This window comes from Lynx rufus, unplaced genomic scaffold, assembly GCF_022079265.1.
Source record: "Lynx rufus isolate CCGP_SWC_20201006 ecotype Redwood Valley unplaced genomic scaffold, mLynRuf1.p SCAF_10, whole genome shotgun sequence".
Classification (NCBI taxonomy): domain Eukaryota; kingdom Metazoa; phylum Chordata; class Mammalia; order Carnivora; family Felidae; genus Lynx; species Lynx rufus.
This window is the reverse complement of record NW_025814824.1, coordinates 55,707,327-55,720,662: the sequence shown is the minus strand read 5'-3', so window position 1 is coordinate 55,720,662 and position 13,336 is coordinate 55,707,327. Positions and strand designations below refer to the sequence as shown.

General features: G+C 54.2%; 1 protein-coding gene across 1 annotated transcript; it reads left to right on the top strand.

The window, feature by feature from the left end:
- Positions 1 to 7,055: 7,055 nt before the first annotated feature.
- AQP3 (aquaporin 3 (Gill blood group)) lies at positions 7,056 to 13,092 on the top strand. Its single transcript, XM_047065451.1, has 6 exons — positions 7,056 to 7,235; positions 10,286 to 10,412; positions 10,774 to 10,911; positions 11,289 to 11,407; positions 11,736 to 11,953; positions 12,042 to 13,092. The coding sequence occupies exons 1-6, from the start codon at positions 7,128 to 7,130 to the stop codon at positions 12,208 to 12,210; spliced, it is 879 nt and encodes a 292-aa protein (XP_046921407.1). The 5' UTR covers positions 7,056 to 7,127; the 3' UTR covers positions 12,211 to 13,092.
- The last annotated feature ends 244 nt before the right edge of the window (positions 13,093 to 13,336 follow it).

Genomic DNA, 13,336 nt, shown 5'->3' with positions numbered 1-13,336 from the left:
TTCAAAGAAGTCCTGAGGGCTGCTCGGATTTGGACTCGTCCAAGTGCCCCCACCCCAATAAACAAACATACATACAACCCCTCCAACATCCGGTACTTGCTTTGTGAGTCATAGATTAATCCAGGTGAGCGATTAAGGGGAGGGGAAGCCTGGGGCACGTGAGTCACCCCTACCCTACTCAAGCATAGGTCAGCTTGCCTGCCCATCCCTCTGCTGCAGAGAGAGGGGGGAGGGTGTGTGTGGGGAGCAACAGGACTCTTAGACTGCCCAGGGCACTAATGGGGACCAGGGTGTTCCAAACCCAGAGAGAGACTCATTTCCCTTTCACAGTTCAACTTCTGAAAGCAGGATGGAGAGGATAATTTTTCTGGTTTGCGTGAGGCCCAGAGAGGTGTAGGAACTTGTCCAGGGTCACACAGGGAGCTAGGGGTGGAGATCCAGAGAATCCTGTCTCCAGACCCCGCTGCCAAGCCTGGGCTCTCCTGCAGCCAAGGGCTGGGGTGAAGAGGAATAAAGGAATGGAGAGCTGAACTCTAGATCTGTGCAATGGGGCAGAGAGGAGTGCAAAGCCTGCCCCCCTCCTCTGTCCTGGGCCACCTGCCAGCTCTGCTCCTCTCCCTCCACCCAGGGCAGCTGAATAAAGCTGTTATCAGCAAGACATAAAGGAGCAGAGTCAAGGATAGGGGAGGGTTGAGAGTGTGCACACTCTGGTCCACCTTATCTCAAGCCTGAAATCTCTGTCCCCCTGACTGGGACCTCTTCAAAAGCAGGACCCAGCTCTCCCCTACTGTTCCAGACTGGAAACCTCCACAGGATAGGGCTGGGGTCTTCCAAAGACTGACAAGGCCCAGATTGGGCCCTGACCTAAGGAATAAGGAGGCCCTGAGATCCAGTCCCCTGTTCCACTTGACCACCAGGGATTTGGATGAAAAAGATAGATATATGTGGGGAAGGGGAGGCAGGACAGATGTTTGAAGGTATGAATTTACAATGAGTAGTAGATAAGCCCGAGGGATCTAATGCCCAGTATAGTGAATATAGGCAACAATACTGTATTATAATCAACAAACTTTCTGAGAGACTAGAACTTAATTATTCCAACCACTAAAAAAAAGGACAATTATGTAATGTGATGGAGGTCTAATTATTGCTACAATGGCAATCATAATATATAAATAATGAAATTACACAATGTTATATGTCAAATATATTTCAACTTGAGGAAGAAAAATGGTAGATATGGCATCTTGACCTTTCTCTAATCTGCCCCCACAGCATCCCCACCTCCATCCCAATCAGTGGGGTCTCCCTGGAGCCCAGTTCCCACCCATCCCAGGTCTAGAGATCCTCAGGAAGTCATACCTGAAGTCTGACTGCAGAACTTCCTGCTGTAGTCTGTCCCCTCCCCTAGATCTTTCCCCTTGTGACACCTCTCCCCTGGGGGCAGGCAGCCGGTGGCTGCTCTGTAATTAGCACAGACTGGGCTGGGATGAGGGGAGAGAATTCTGGGGCTCACACATGCCCATGGACTTTCTGGAACACCAGATGCAGAGCCTCCTTCCCCCTGCGGTCCCCCATTCCACCCCCTTCAGACCACAGGCCTCTCAGAGAGCAGTTGTCCTGGGCTCCATCTCAGGTTCAAGTTCCTATCTACCCAGTTGGGCTCGCCTCCAATTTCAGCTTCTTGACGACCTGCCCTGATCACTCTGCCTCCTAAATCCCCAATTCAAACTCTCCTCACTCCCTGTACCCATTGCATCTGGCCTCTTTGCCTCCTCTGTGGCTTCCTTCCAGACCGCCTGGTCTCAGCCTCTCCCCTCCAACACATCCTCCACGTAGCAACTGGAGGGATCCTTCCAGCGCCTTCCATTAACTGGCAAATGGAGACCACACCACTTCCCTGTTTAAAACCCTCAGGTCTCCCATTAGTTTCTGTTCTTAGCAGTGGAACATTTGTCAATTGTAATCTTGTTTAGAACCCTGATGTAACATGGTTAAAATACTGTGGTTGAAACAGGAGGTGGGACCAGGGCTCTGCCTCCTTGCCGTCCCTCTCCCTGCTTCCAGCTGCCACAGTCCCTGTGAGAGCTTCCTCAGAGCCCTGGGGATTAAAGAAGCACAGCTTGAATGTCTCCGGCCCCTCGATAAGGTTCAGGCCCTTAGTATAGAACCCAAGGCCCTTCTGTGCTACCAGTGTCCCGCCCTGGCTTCACTACAGGTGCTCTCATCTTGCGTCAGGCAAACAGCCATACCTACCTTGGCCTGGCCTGGCAGGCTTTCACCCGGAAGACCCTCTACAAAATCCCCAGCCAAATGTTTCCTCCTCCAGGAAGCTCTCTGGTTGCCTCAGTCCCCCAAATGCTCTATGCTCCTTTCCTGGCTGCAGCGGCCAGGCAAACGCCAGGCCCTAATTCAGGCCCCCCAGGAAGGCCATGAGTTTTTCTTCTTCCTCAATCTCTGGTTCTGACCCCTCATTCTGAGGCAACCATCCTGGTTCCAGAAGCTTTCCTGCTAGTGAAGAGAGAGAGAGGAAAACATAAAGGCCAGGGGCTCCAGGGATCTGATCCTGAGGTGTGAACCAGAGCTCTCCAGACACCCTAGGCCTGTTTGTAGTAATAACCTGGTCTGTGTCAGCTCCATGTCACTAACTCCTCTCCCTCTAGGCCGGCCTGGGGCAGGGCCAACTGTCCGGCCAGCTAGTCCCCAGACTCCTCAACAGATCCCCATCCTCTATCTCTGGCTTTTGTAAACTCTGGACCCAGACCCACAGCCAGGCCCAGACAGGGACACACACAGATATGCACACAGAGCCCCTTGGACACACAAATGCACACACAGGCACTGATGGATACACACATGCATGCATGAACCCCATGGTTGTCCCCCTGTACACACAGACCTCCATGGATACATGCAAACACAGAGCCAAGAACTCATGTGGATATACGTGGATATTCACATATGAGGAAATGTGGCTCTGATTAAGGAGGCAGCTTCTAGAATGAGTCTTGCTTTCTATGTTGACTCTGTGATAAAGTTTTTAAAGCCTGAAACACCCACAATCTTGCTTGATTCTTACAGAGGCCCTGGGTTGGGGGGTGGGACGACTCCATATGAAACTTCCAGGTGACTGATGAAGAAACTAAGACTTGAGGGCTGAGAGAAGAGAGCTGGCTAGGTCACCTGACTGTTCAGTGGCCAAGCCAGACTTGGAGCTGAGATTCTGATCGGCAAGAAGCCTCTGACCTGTTGGCCTGGCCCCTGTAACTCTGGACCCTTCCTCAGCAAGGAGTCTAAGCCTCTGCCGCATCTCTCTGTCTCTTCTGCAACTCTCTGCTGTCCTCAAAGGGTGCCAAGGGCAGCTCAGAGACACCAGAAGGTGAATCCAAAGTCCCCAGGATATGGGTCTAAAGGTAGATTTTCTCAGAGCTGGACATGTGGCTGGAAGTGCCCAAGGGGGTAGTATGTGTTCATGGGCTCTCTGCCATCTTGTCTGGAGACAGGGGGTGACTGTTGGCGCAGTAGGAGGAGATGCTTGCCCGCCCCCCAGTCTGGGGACGCTCATAATAGGATGATTCATCTCCACTCTCCACTCCCAATTCCAGTCCAGAGCCAGCCCCCAACTCTTGAGGCCTAGGAGCAGGAATAGTGTCCAGCATTGGCCTAAGAGTGGGGTGCATTCTAGAAAAGGGGCTCAGGTGGTATGGAGAGACTCAGTGGATTCCTGTGTCCTGGCTCCCTGCTCCTCCTGTGCCTTGGACCTGAGGCTCCCTGGCCTCTCTGCCCCTCTTCTTCACCTCACCTTCTTATCCTCATGAGGTTTGAATCCCAGCTCAATGCTTGGCTGAGACCTCAGCAGGTGACTTCTTTCTAAACCTCAGTTTTGTCATCTGTGAAAGGGGAAAAATACACCCACTTTTGGGAGTTGTTTTGCAAATGGGAGGAAGTGATCTCTAAACTTGAAAATGTCTGTATGTCTGCTTTGGCCTGCCCCTCCCCCACCCTGTTCCAAAGCTCTGGAAGAGATTTAGGGGGTTTGAAGAGGCTGGGGAGACTATAGCATGATTTGTTTTCTAATGTCTACATTTTTTCCACCCTACTTGCTAACAGCAAGGCCCATATGTCTTCTGATGGTTCACGCTGCTCCTATTCAAACAAAAAGAGTTTGGGGGGCAGAAAATGAAGGGTGTGCCACCACCTCCCCTTACAGGGCCCCAGCCAGGCCCTCTGGTCCAGCAGGCTGGGACTTGCATCTTTAGCCCTTCCCTTGTCTGGGAACCCACTCCCCCAGCTCTGACCTCAAGGAATCACAGCCTCCCACGGGTGGATGGGCTGTCAAGGCCCCTTCCTGGGTTCAGCCCTCCGCCCAGGTGAGACAGACCTTGCTCAAGATGCCCTGGGACGAGGTGGTGCCTCCTCATCTGCATCCTCCCAGAGCTCCCAGGTGGGCTGGCTTCTAGCTTGCACTTGCACTTGGCCCTAGTTTTCCTACCCAAAGCACAGGAGCGAGCCCAGAGGGCTATAGGTAAGCTCTGTGACTCAGAGTTGGCCTTACCAAGTGCAATCACTTCTCTCTGAAGCCATACTTCTTTCTGTCTCTGGCTCCAGGGGGCGCCGTTGACATTGACTACAATGAGAAGAGACAGTGAGGTCCTGCTTCTGCCCCCCCAACTCAGGCCAGCCTGGCAATTCTGCACAAACTCCCCAGGTCCAGACCCCTTTTAGTCCCAAATGAGGGCTGGCAGGAATAAAGGACCCTTGGAAGGCACTGTATCCTTCCCCCTCTTTCACGCCCACTAAGAAACATGAAGCTCTACCTGTATCATACCTTCTCTGCTTCAACCCGAATCCATCTCATTGTGCATGTGTAGGTACATGTATGAACATGTATGTCCACACATTAATTATAGATATGAATGAGTTTTGTGTAGGAGCATATGGTGCAGCACATGTGAACACCTATGTAAGCTGAGTGCAAATGCATGTGTGTCTAAGGGCCTTGCATATATGCCTGCTGGTGGCAGAGTTCCCCTGTTTTTCTCCTGTGCTCTGGTTTCTAGGCCAGGCTTGTCCTTCTGGCAGCCCCAGGATGGGGCACAGTGAGGACAAGGTGCTATGGGCTGGGGTTCCTATGTTCTTTCAGTGTTGAGGAGAGCTCCTTGCCAATTCCTGCCCCGTGCTGCCTTTGGAGCCCCATCTGAGGCACTGAGAGGCTGAGAAGCACATCATATGGCAGGGAGAAGAAAAAGTAGAATGGTTAAGGGAGTTTCCCCATTTCCACAGTCTGGGCTCTGGCACCAGGAGTCTAGTGTTCTGTCTTGAGTCACAGACTGGCAGTGGTGCCATGGGTAGGCACTTGGTGATGGCCTCCTGATTCACCATGGCGCCTCCCAACCCGTTGGGGCTGGAGGAGTGGGGTGCTCCTTCCTGGGCCAAGGGCGATGGGAGACCTCACATGTGGGTTACATACATGTTTGAGCCCATGGCTAGTTTCCCATGTCAAGGGGATCCCATGAGCATGTGAACAGAGCTGAGGGTTTATAGGAAAGCATGGCTGCCAGTCTCAGAGTGTGCGTGTGCATGTGCAAGAGTGTGTAAATTTACCCAATGTGTGTTGCTAAATCCCATCTCTTTGGGCCTAAGAGCCTTTGGGCAATGGAGCCCTTATTTCTGACAGCCATTCCTCAAGGGATAAGTCCCCAAGGCCCTTAGACCACCTGGATTAAGTGCCTCTGGAAAACGTGGTCTCCCCAGGCAATGCTGCCATAGCAACTGGAGTGCAGTCATATTTGCTCCCAGTCCTGTGGAGGTAGGGTCCAGGCTACCACTCCTCAGTTTCCCAATTATTGATTTTTTTAAATAATTTTTTTGGGGCGCCTGGATGGCTCAGTCAGTTAAGCGTCCGACTCTTGATTTTGGCTCAGGTCATGGTCTCAAGGTTGGTGGGATTGAGCCCCGCCTCAGGCTCCATGTGCTGACAGTACGACAGAGCCTGCTTGGGATTTTATTTATAAAATAAAATAATAAAATAAAATAAAAATTAAAAAATAAATGCAATATGAGGAGCAAAGTTGCCCCACGTCCCACCTCAGATGGGGCTGACAACTCTCACAGTTTAGCCAGCTTAACCTCTTAAAGGGTCAGACTCTCCCCTGGCTGGAATCAGCCAGAGTGGGAGAAGAGAGAGTTAAAAACAACTAGGTAGGACTCACCCTGCTGGCAAGCATGTGGCATGTGGCATGTCAGGACAACTGCAGCTCACCCTCTGGAGCCACGTGCAAAACACGCGCAGATACACGTGTGGCAAATTCAGTTAACCTAGCCAGGTTCAACAGACATGTACGCAGCCATGAGGAATGTCCAGAAGGTGCAATCTGGTACACAGGACAGATGTCATGTGTGGACATAGCCATGGACAGAGCCGATCAGGACATGCAACATGTGATACATATTCAGCACAAGGAACAACAGGCCCATGAACTCTGGCTGGAACTCCGCCTGTGTTCTGTGAGTCCACGCAGGTCTGGACTATGAGACGGTCTCTTCTCCCTTGGGGCCCACAGCCTCCTCCCTCCAGCCCCCTCTCTGAGGACATAACGGGTCCAGCCATACTGCAGAGCTGGATGGGGCCAGTTCCCTTCCTGACAAGTCTCTCTCACCCCCACCATCACGTGGGGGGTGAGCAGGGCTCACTGTGAGTGGGGCAAGGAGGTCTCCACTGGCAGCTTCATCCTCCCCAGCCATGTCCCACACATGCCTGTACCCGACCTTTGGCTCTCAGAACCCCGCAATCCCCTCTCAGCCCGTAACACACCTCCTCCCCTAAGTGTCCTCTCCACGCGAACCCCACCCCTAAAGCTCCTCCCCGCCCCCCACCTTCCTCCCCAGCTTCCCGCAGCCCCGCGTCCTCACCAGGCTCCCCAGGCAAGCCGCTGGGGGCGGCCGCCCACACCTCGGGCGGTCTCAGGGCTCAGCGGGAGGGGCAGCCGGGAGGGGCTGCCGGGAGGGCGTGGCGAGAGCCTCCGGCTCCTATAAAGGGCGCCACCCGGCGCTCGGGGCCACAGCCACCGCCCGGCCGTCCTCCCGCCGCGCTCACCGCCGCCGCCCGCACCGCCGCCACTCCCGCCATGGGTCGACAGAAGGAGCTGGTGTCCCGCTGCGGGGAGATGCTCCACATCCGCTACCGGCTGCTTCGCCAGGCTCTGGCTGAGTGCCTGGGGACCCTCATCCTCGTGGTGAGTGGAGGGGTCCGGAGAAGCCCTTCTCTCTCCAGCCCCCGCACTCCCTGACCCCTCTGTTCACGGGAGGGGCTGCTTTTCGAGACAGCCCGACCCCTCTCCCAGCTCTGCTCCCCACCATGACCCCTTCCTGAGTGCTCTTCCCCCACAGCTCTAACCCCGTCTGTGACAGCTCTGACTTGCCAGAGTGCCACCTGTTACTCCCACTGATGGCTCTGATCCTTTACCCTCTCACCAGTGCCCCAACCCACAGGCTGGGGGCAGCAGTCACCCCTGCAGTCTGAGACCTCCAGCGTCTTCTGGCTCTCACTTTCCCCAGTTCCCAGAGTTCCAGCTCTGGGAGGCAGTGGAGGCATTGGCAAATGGACCCTTATTAGATTATTTGGGTCCTGGATATCTGGCCCCTAATGAATAATTAAGCTTCAGAAAGTCCAAAAGTTCCCCGATGCAAGGACAGTTTTCCACGGGTGGGGGCAGAGGGCGGAAGGCACACAGGGTGCAAACAGCAGAATTGGAAGAAAGAAGGATCCTGAAGATACGAGGCTGTGGAAGGCAGCTGGGCCCTGGGCACAGAGGACAGGATGTCGCTAAAGTTGCTCCCCTTGTGCTAAGTGGCTCCCAGACTCTGTCAGTCACCCAGACATATGCTGTCATCTTCTGTGCCAAAACACCGAGTTACTCCCCAGCTTCTAACAGCCTCTGAGTTAGTTTGTGGGTTCTCTGGGTAGGCCACTTCCCCTGCCTGGGTTACTCCTTGGTCAGTTTACTCCTTGGTTACACCAGTTTCGTCCCTAGCTTGTTCCTGGGTGACTTTGTTTGCATTTCTTGGGTCTGACAGGCACACACCACTCAAGGTCTCCATTTCCTGTCCCAGCTACTCTCTGATTTTCAGCCCTTCATGTGGTTACACCTGTTTTCTCCTGGGTTACTTCTGGGTTCAGTTGCTTCATTGCAGTGGATAGGTTCTTCCGTTCCTGCCCCAGCCCCCACTGTAGGTGATGCACACCAGCCAGCCTCCTGTAGACTAGGAAGCTTAACTAGAGGCAAGTAGGGCTGGGGTGGCCCACCTCAAATGGGTGATGGTGGTAGAATGGGTGCCATGGGGAGAAAACTTCTTAGACTCACCTCTGGCTTCCAGGAATAGCAAGGGAGGAGCCAGATGGGGCACTTTATCCACAGCCCCTCACAAGACTAGTGGCCCTACCCGTCATCTCCATCCCTTGTCTCCCTGTGCCAAGAAGGGAGGAGGGGCAGGTGTTTTTCACCCTCTTGCCCCAGAGCCTAGTGTCCCTCACTGCTTATCTGATTTATGGTCCAGCCCCCTGTTCGAGAGATGCCAGCGCAGGGGAGGTTGTCTCCTACATTCACAGAGGGGCCTCTCCATCCCCTCCCACATCTCAGTTTGCCTCTGCCACAAAGGAGCAGTCAGATCTTGCACTGAGCCCCAGGATCATTTGGTTTATCCCCAACCACAAAAAGAGGGTGTTACTTTTGTGAAGGCTTTCAGGCTCAGGTGAGTGTAAGGCATCTGATGTCAGTGAAAAAGCAGAACCTCAATGGCTGCCTGAGGAGGAGGGCTAGGCCCAGGAGATCGGTGAGTGGTGGAGAAGGGCTTGCCTACATACCCCTGTGAGTTGGGGACCTAGAGCCTGCAGTGGCAGGATCAGGGCTGGCCTTTGAGTGAGGGGAGCCCCTTTCTCTGGGGTACAAATCGAGGTGGGGAGTGAGGGAGAAGGAGGGGGAGGAAGAGGAAGATTAGCCCCAAGGTGGTGGAACTGGCTCTGACAGCTTTTCCCTCCAAGGTCTCCTGGGATGAAGCCAGGTTTGGGCCTCAGGCAGGAAAGGAGCTGAGGCCAGGGCCTGCCAGGCAGGGCAGCGTGCCCCAGACCCCTATGTGCCTCCCTCCCCCCCCCCCATACTCACAATCTCTGATCTTTGCTCTCACCTGCCTACACACCTTTGCCCCGCATCACTGCCGCTGGCTTCCTCACTATCTCTTGGTCTTTCTGAGGGATGATAATCAAAATGCTTAACAACCCAGTACAACAGGATGCTGACCTGTCAGAATGGACAAGGGCTCTTAGCACAAGTCTTGGAAACTGCCCCCTGGGTAGACATAAAACTTTTAGTTATGGGGAGGTAGAAGAGGAGACCCAGGGCAGGGCCTGAGCAGCTTTGGGGGACACTGTGGGAGCTCAGGGTGATAGTTCTTTACAGCTGGCACAGAAACATTTTTACATTTGAACAAGAGGAATAGGATGTTCTGTATTTGCAGGACATCAGGGACCTTAGTCCTCTTGAATTCCTCCATCCCTGTCAGAAAGCTTAGAGCCAGTCTCTCCACTTGCACTGCTGAGTCCCGGGTCGGGGCTAGAGAGAGGGGCCACTCAGACCTTTGTCTTCAGGACCTCCACATCTATGTAGGGAACCTGGATTCCTGAGGTCAGGTCAGGGAAGGTGGGGAGAGGAGACTCTGGGACAGGAACAGGGGCAGGGGCAGGGGCTCTGACATTCCAGATTCAGAAGCAGACTCAGCCTAACTTCTGGCCTCCTCCCTATTTCTGTGTGGGCACTGCCCGCCCCCTGACCAACTCCCATCCAGCTCTTCTCTGGGGCAAGGAAGGAGGCAAGTGTGGGGGTGGGGGCGGTGGGAGGATGAGTGAGAGCCTTCCCACTTTGTGGGCCAGACCTGAAGGGCTGGAGGACAAACTATGCTAAGGTAAAAGCTGTTCCCTTACACCTCACTCCTACTGAGATTCCAGAAAAATCAGAGAAGATGGTCCAGCCATCTTCTGGGCTCCCTGTCATTGACTCTGCTTCCAGTCCCTTCCATAGGGCCCTGTTAGAGTTTGGGCATTGTGGGTGGGAGGGCATGTCTGCTTCTTCTTCAGGGTGCAGTTGCAGCAGGAGGGGGTTGGGTTGGATCCCCCCAGGAATGGCTTGCCGTTCTGACGACTGCAGGTGGAGGTTGCTGGATTTACTCCTTCCTTCTGGAGTGAGAGTTGCCGGGCCTCACTCTCCCTGCCTGGTTCTATTTCCTGATACAGATGTTTGGCTGTGGCTCCGTGGCCCAGGTGGTGCTCAGCCGGGGCACCCACGGTGGTTTCCTCACCATCAACCTAGCCTTTGGCTTCGCTGTCACCCTAGGCATCCTTGTTGCTGGCCAGGTCTCTGGTAAGGCCTTGCTCCACCTTCAGTCATTACCTTCAAGGGCATTCCCCAGGGTGCCCAACTGGGGAATGAGGTGGTGGGGGCCATTCTCAAGGGCAGGGAATAGCTGTGGCTTCAGCTTTGAGCCCTTTGAAGTGGAGAGTGGAGAAGGAACTTGACACTTTGAACCTCTGACTCTCACCTTGGAATCAGATTATCAGTGTTGGCCTGTTACATAGTCCAACTCACCATCCGGTACAAGAAACCCTTCTCTGCACCCCTGCCCCCTAAGGCCAAAGAAGGGGAATATGGAGGTTAGAGATCCTGGGATCCCCAACTGTGGGAGGTTACAGTGACTAATAGGTCCCATCTCCTCTTTTCTCAGGGGCCCACCTGAACCCTGCTGTGACCTTTGCCATGTGTTTCTTGGCACGTGAGCCCTGGATCAAGCTGCCCATCTATGCCTTGGCTCAGACACTGGGAGCCTTCTTGGGTGCTGGAATTGTTTTTGGGCTGTATTATGGTGAGCATTCCCCACCCTGCCATCCTACACTACCTCCCTTTCTCTGCTTGGGACCTCCTGGCATCAGGCCTTTTGATGACAGACAGCTGGGGCCTGCCCAGGCCCCGAGCTTATGACTCACTCATTCACTGCACAGGACCAAGGTTGGGGGCACAAGGTGAAAGAAAGAAACAAGTTGGGCAACAGAGTCTCAGGCCATCCACCATCCTCGCTGCCCACCCTCCTCCCCCGCCCCTGCCACCCTTCCATAGACTCCTGAGTAATACAGCAGTGATGTGCTGCTCACCTGCGATCCCCCAGAAGGATGGGCCTGACCTGAGACAGGAGAGCCAGGTAAGCCTCTGCCCTCACCCACTCTGGGTCTAATCTTTCACCAGATGCAATCTGGGACTTCGCCAAGAATGAGCTTGTAGTCTCGGGCCCCAATGGCACAGCTGGCATCTTTGCTACCTACCCCTCTGGACACTTGGACATGGTCAATGGATTCTTCGACCAGGTATGGGCTGGGGACTCATTAGGGGAACACAGAGAGGAGGACCAAGCTGCTGTGAGCATCTCATGGGGGGCTGGGGGACAGGACTCCTTGTTTATAGCAGGGTTGTCTCAATGTGTGGGGACACTGACACCAGAATCATGGTGATAGGTACTTATAAAACATGCAGATTCCTAGGAATCTTCATTTTCAGCTAGTTCCCCAGGGGCCAGCACCACTGCTGGAGAGAAGTGAACTTGGGAAGTGTTAAGGCTCCAGGAGCCCAAGGACAGAGGAGGCACCAGAGGGTAGGGTAGGAGCAGCTCCTCATCCTGTCCTCTCCATTCCCCAGTTCATTGGCACAGCATCCCTCATCGTGTGTGTGCTGGCCATTGTTGACCCCTACAACAACCCTGTCCCCCGTGGCCTGGAGGCCTTCACCGTGGGCCTGGTGGTCCTCGTTATCGGCACTTCCATGGGTTTCAACTCTGGCTATGCTGTCAATCCCGCCCGGGACTTCGGCCCTCGCCTTTTCACCGCCATTGCTGGCTGGGGCTCTGAAGTCTTCACGTGAGTGCAGCCCCCTCCACCCAGCCTGTCCCAGCCCGCCTCCCCTTTGCCGCCCCACCCTCCCCTGACCACATGTGTCTGTCCCTAGGACTGGCCGACACTGGTGGTGGGTGCCCATCGTCTCTCCTCTCCTGGGCTCCATTGCGGGAGTCTTTGTGTATCAGCTCATGATCGGCTGCCACCTGGAGCAGCCTGCACCCTCCACTGAGCAGGAGAATGTGAAGCTGGCCCACGTGAAGCACAAGGAGCAGATCTGAGTGGCCAGGGGCCACCTCCCCACCCTCTCTTGAGCAGCCACAGACTGTGCAGGGGCTGCTCCCTGGAAGCCTTTGTGGTCCCCCTCCCGGACTAAGAAACTCCGTCTACTCCCCCCCGCAGTGGGACGGCCTTCGTCAGGATTCCCCACTGGACCCTGCCCAAACAGGACCTTAGGACACTGTCTTTAAGCTGTTTTGGGACAGGGAGTAGGGCCAACATATCTCTTTGTCTCCCCAAAAGTGAGAATAGGCAGCTGGTGTTTGAGTGTATGTGTGTGTGTGTGTGTGTGTGTGTGTGTGTGTGGTTTCCTAGATATCAGGGCAAGGGACCAAGTGGAAAGGATTCTAGCTGTGGGGGGAGCCTAGGGAAAGGTCCATCTGTGGTATGTCCCCTCTGTGAGTGAGGAAAGTGCCAGGGGTCTGCATGTTTTGGGGGCTCCATGTGGAGGAGGGTCCAGATATGTGTTTCTGAGTGTGTGTGTGTGTGTGTGTGTGTGCACGCGCGTGCACCCTTTTTCTAGCAGGGGGTTTCTACAGGCTTTGGGGGAGGTAGGGTGGGAATATGGAGGTAGGACCGGGAGGAGGAGACCCCAGCCCAGGTGTGGAGCTCTGGCTGTACATAAGTAGGAGCAGAGAACGTATTTCTGTCATAATGTAGGCATGTGTGGTGGTGGGGTGAAGTCCAGGTATAAGTTTCATGTTTTTTGGTTTTTTAAAAAATATACATAGTAGATGTTACAGTTTTAAGGATGGGGGTTGGGAGACTCTACTTAAAATAGGGTCTTCACCCCTTTAATTCTCCACTCAACACATGTACTCTTTTGCCTTTTATATATATATATATATATATAAAACAATAAAATGTGTGCCTAAAACTGCCAATTGTGGAAATTTCTCTCTGTTTTCTCTGCTGTTGTCCTGGGGCCAGCTAAGGAGCTTCATTGTGTCCAACCACAAATACCCAGGGTGCCCAGCCGGGCCAGGGCACCCTAGGGGCAGTACTCGGGCCCTGCTTGAGGGGCAAGAGTAAGTCCCACAGACAGGTGAGTGAGCCTCTTCACCAAGCTTCTCAGCTTGAACTCAGTGGCCCCACACTTTCTCCCAAGCTACCATCTTCCTACACAAT

Bases quoted from the DNA above. Each gene is read 5' to 3' on its own strand.
- AQP3 (XM_047065451.1), top strand. From the start codon at position 7,128: ATGGGTCGACAGAAGGAGCTGGTGTCCCGCTGCGGGGAGATGCTCCAC. The intron at 10,413-10,773 runs GTAAGGCCTTGC...CTCTTTTCTCAG, and splicing joins TGTTGCTGGCCAGGTCTCTG to GGGCCCACCTGAACCCTGCT. The intron at 11,954-12,041 runs GTGAGTGCAGCC...GTCTGTCCCTAG, and splicing joins TGGGGCTCTGAAGTCTTCAC to GACTGGCCGACACTGGTGGT.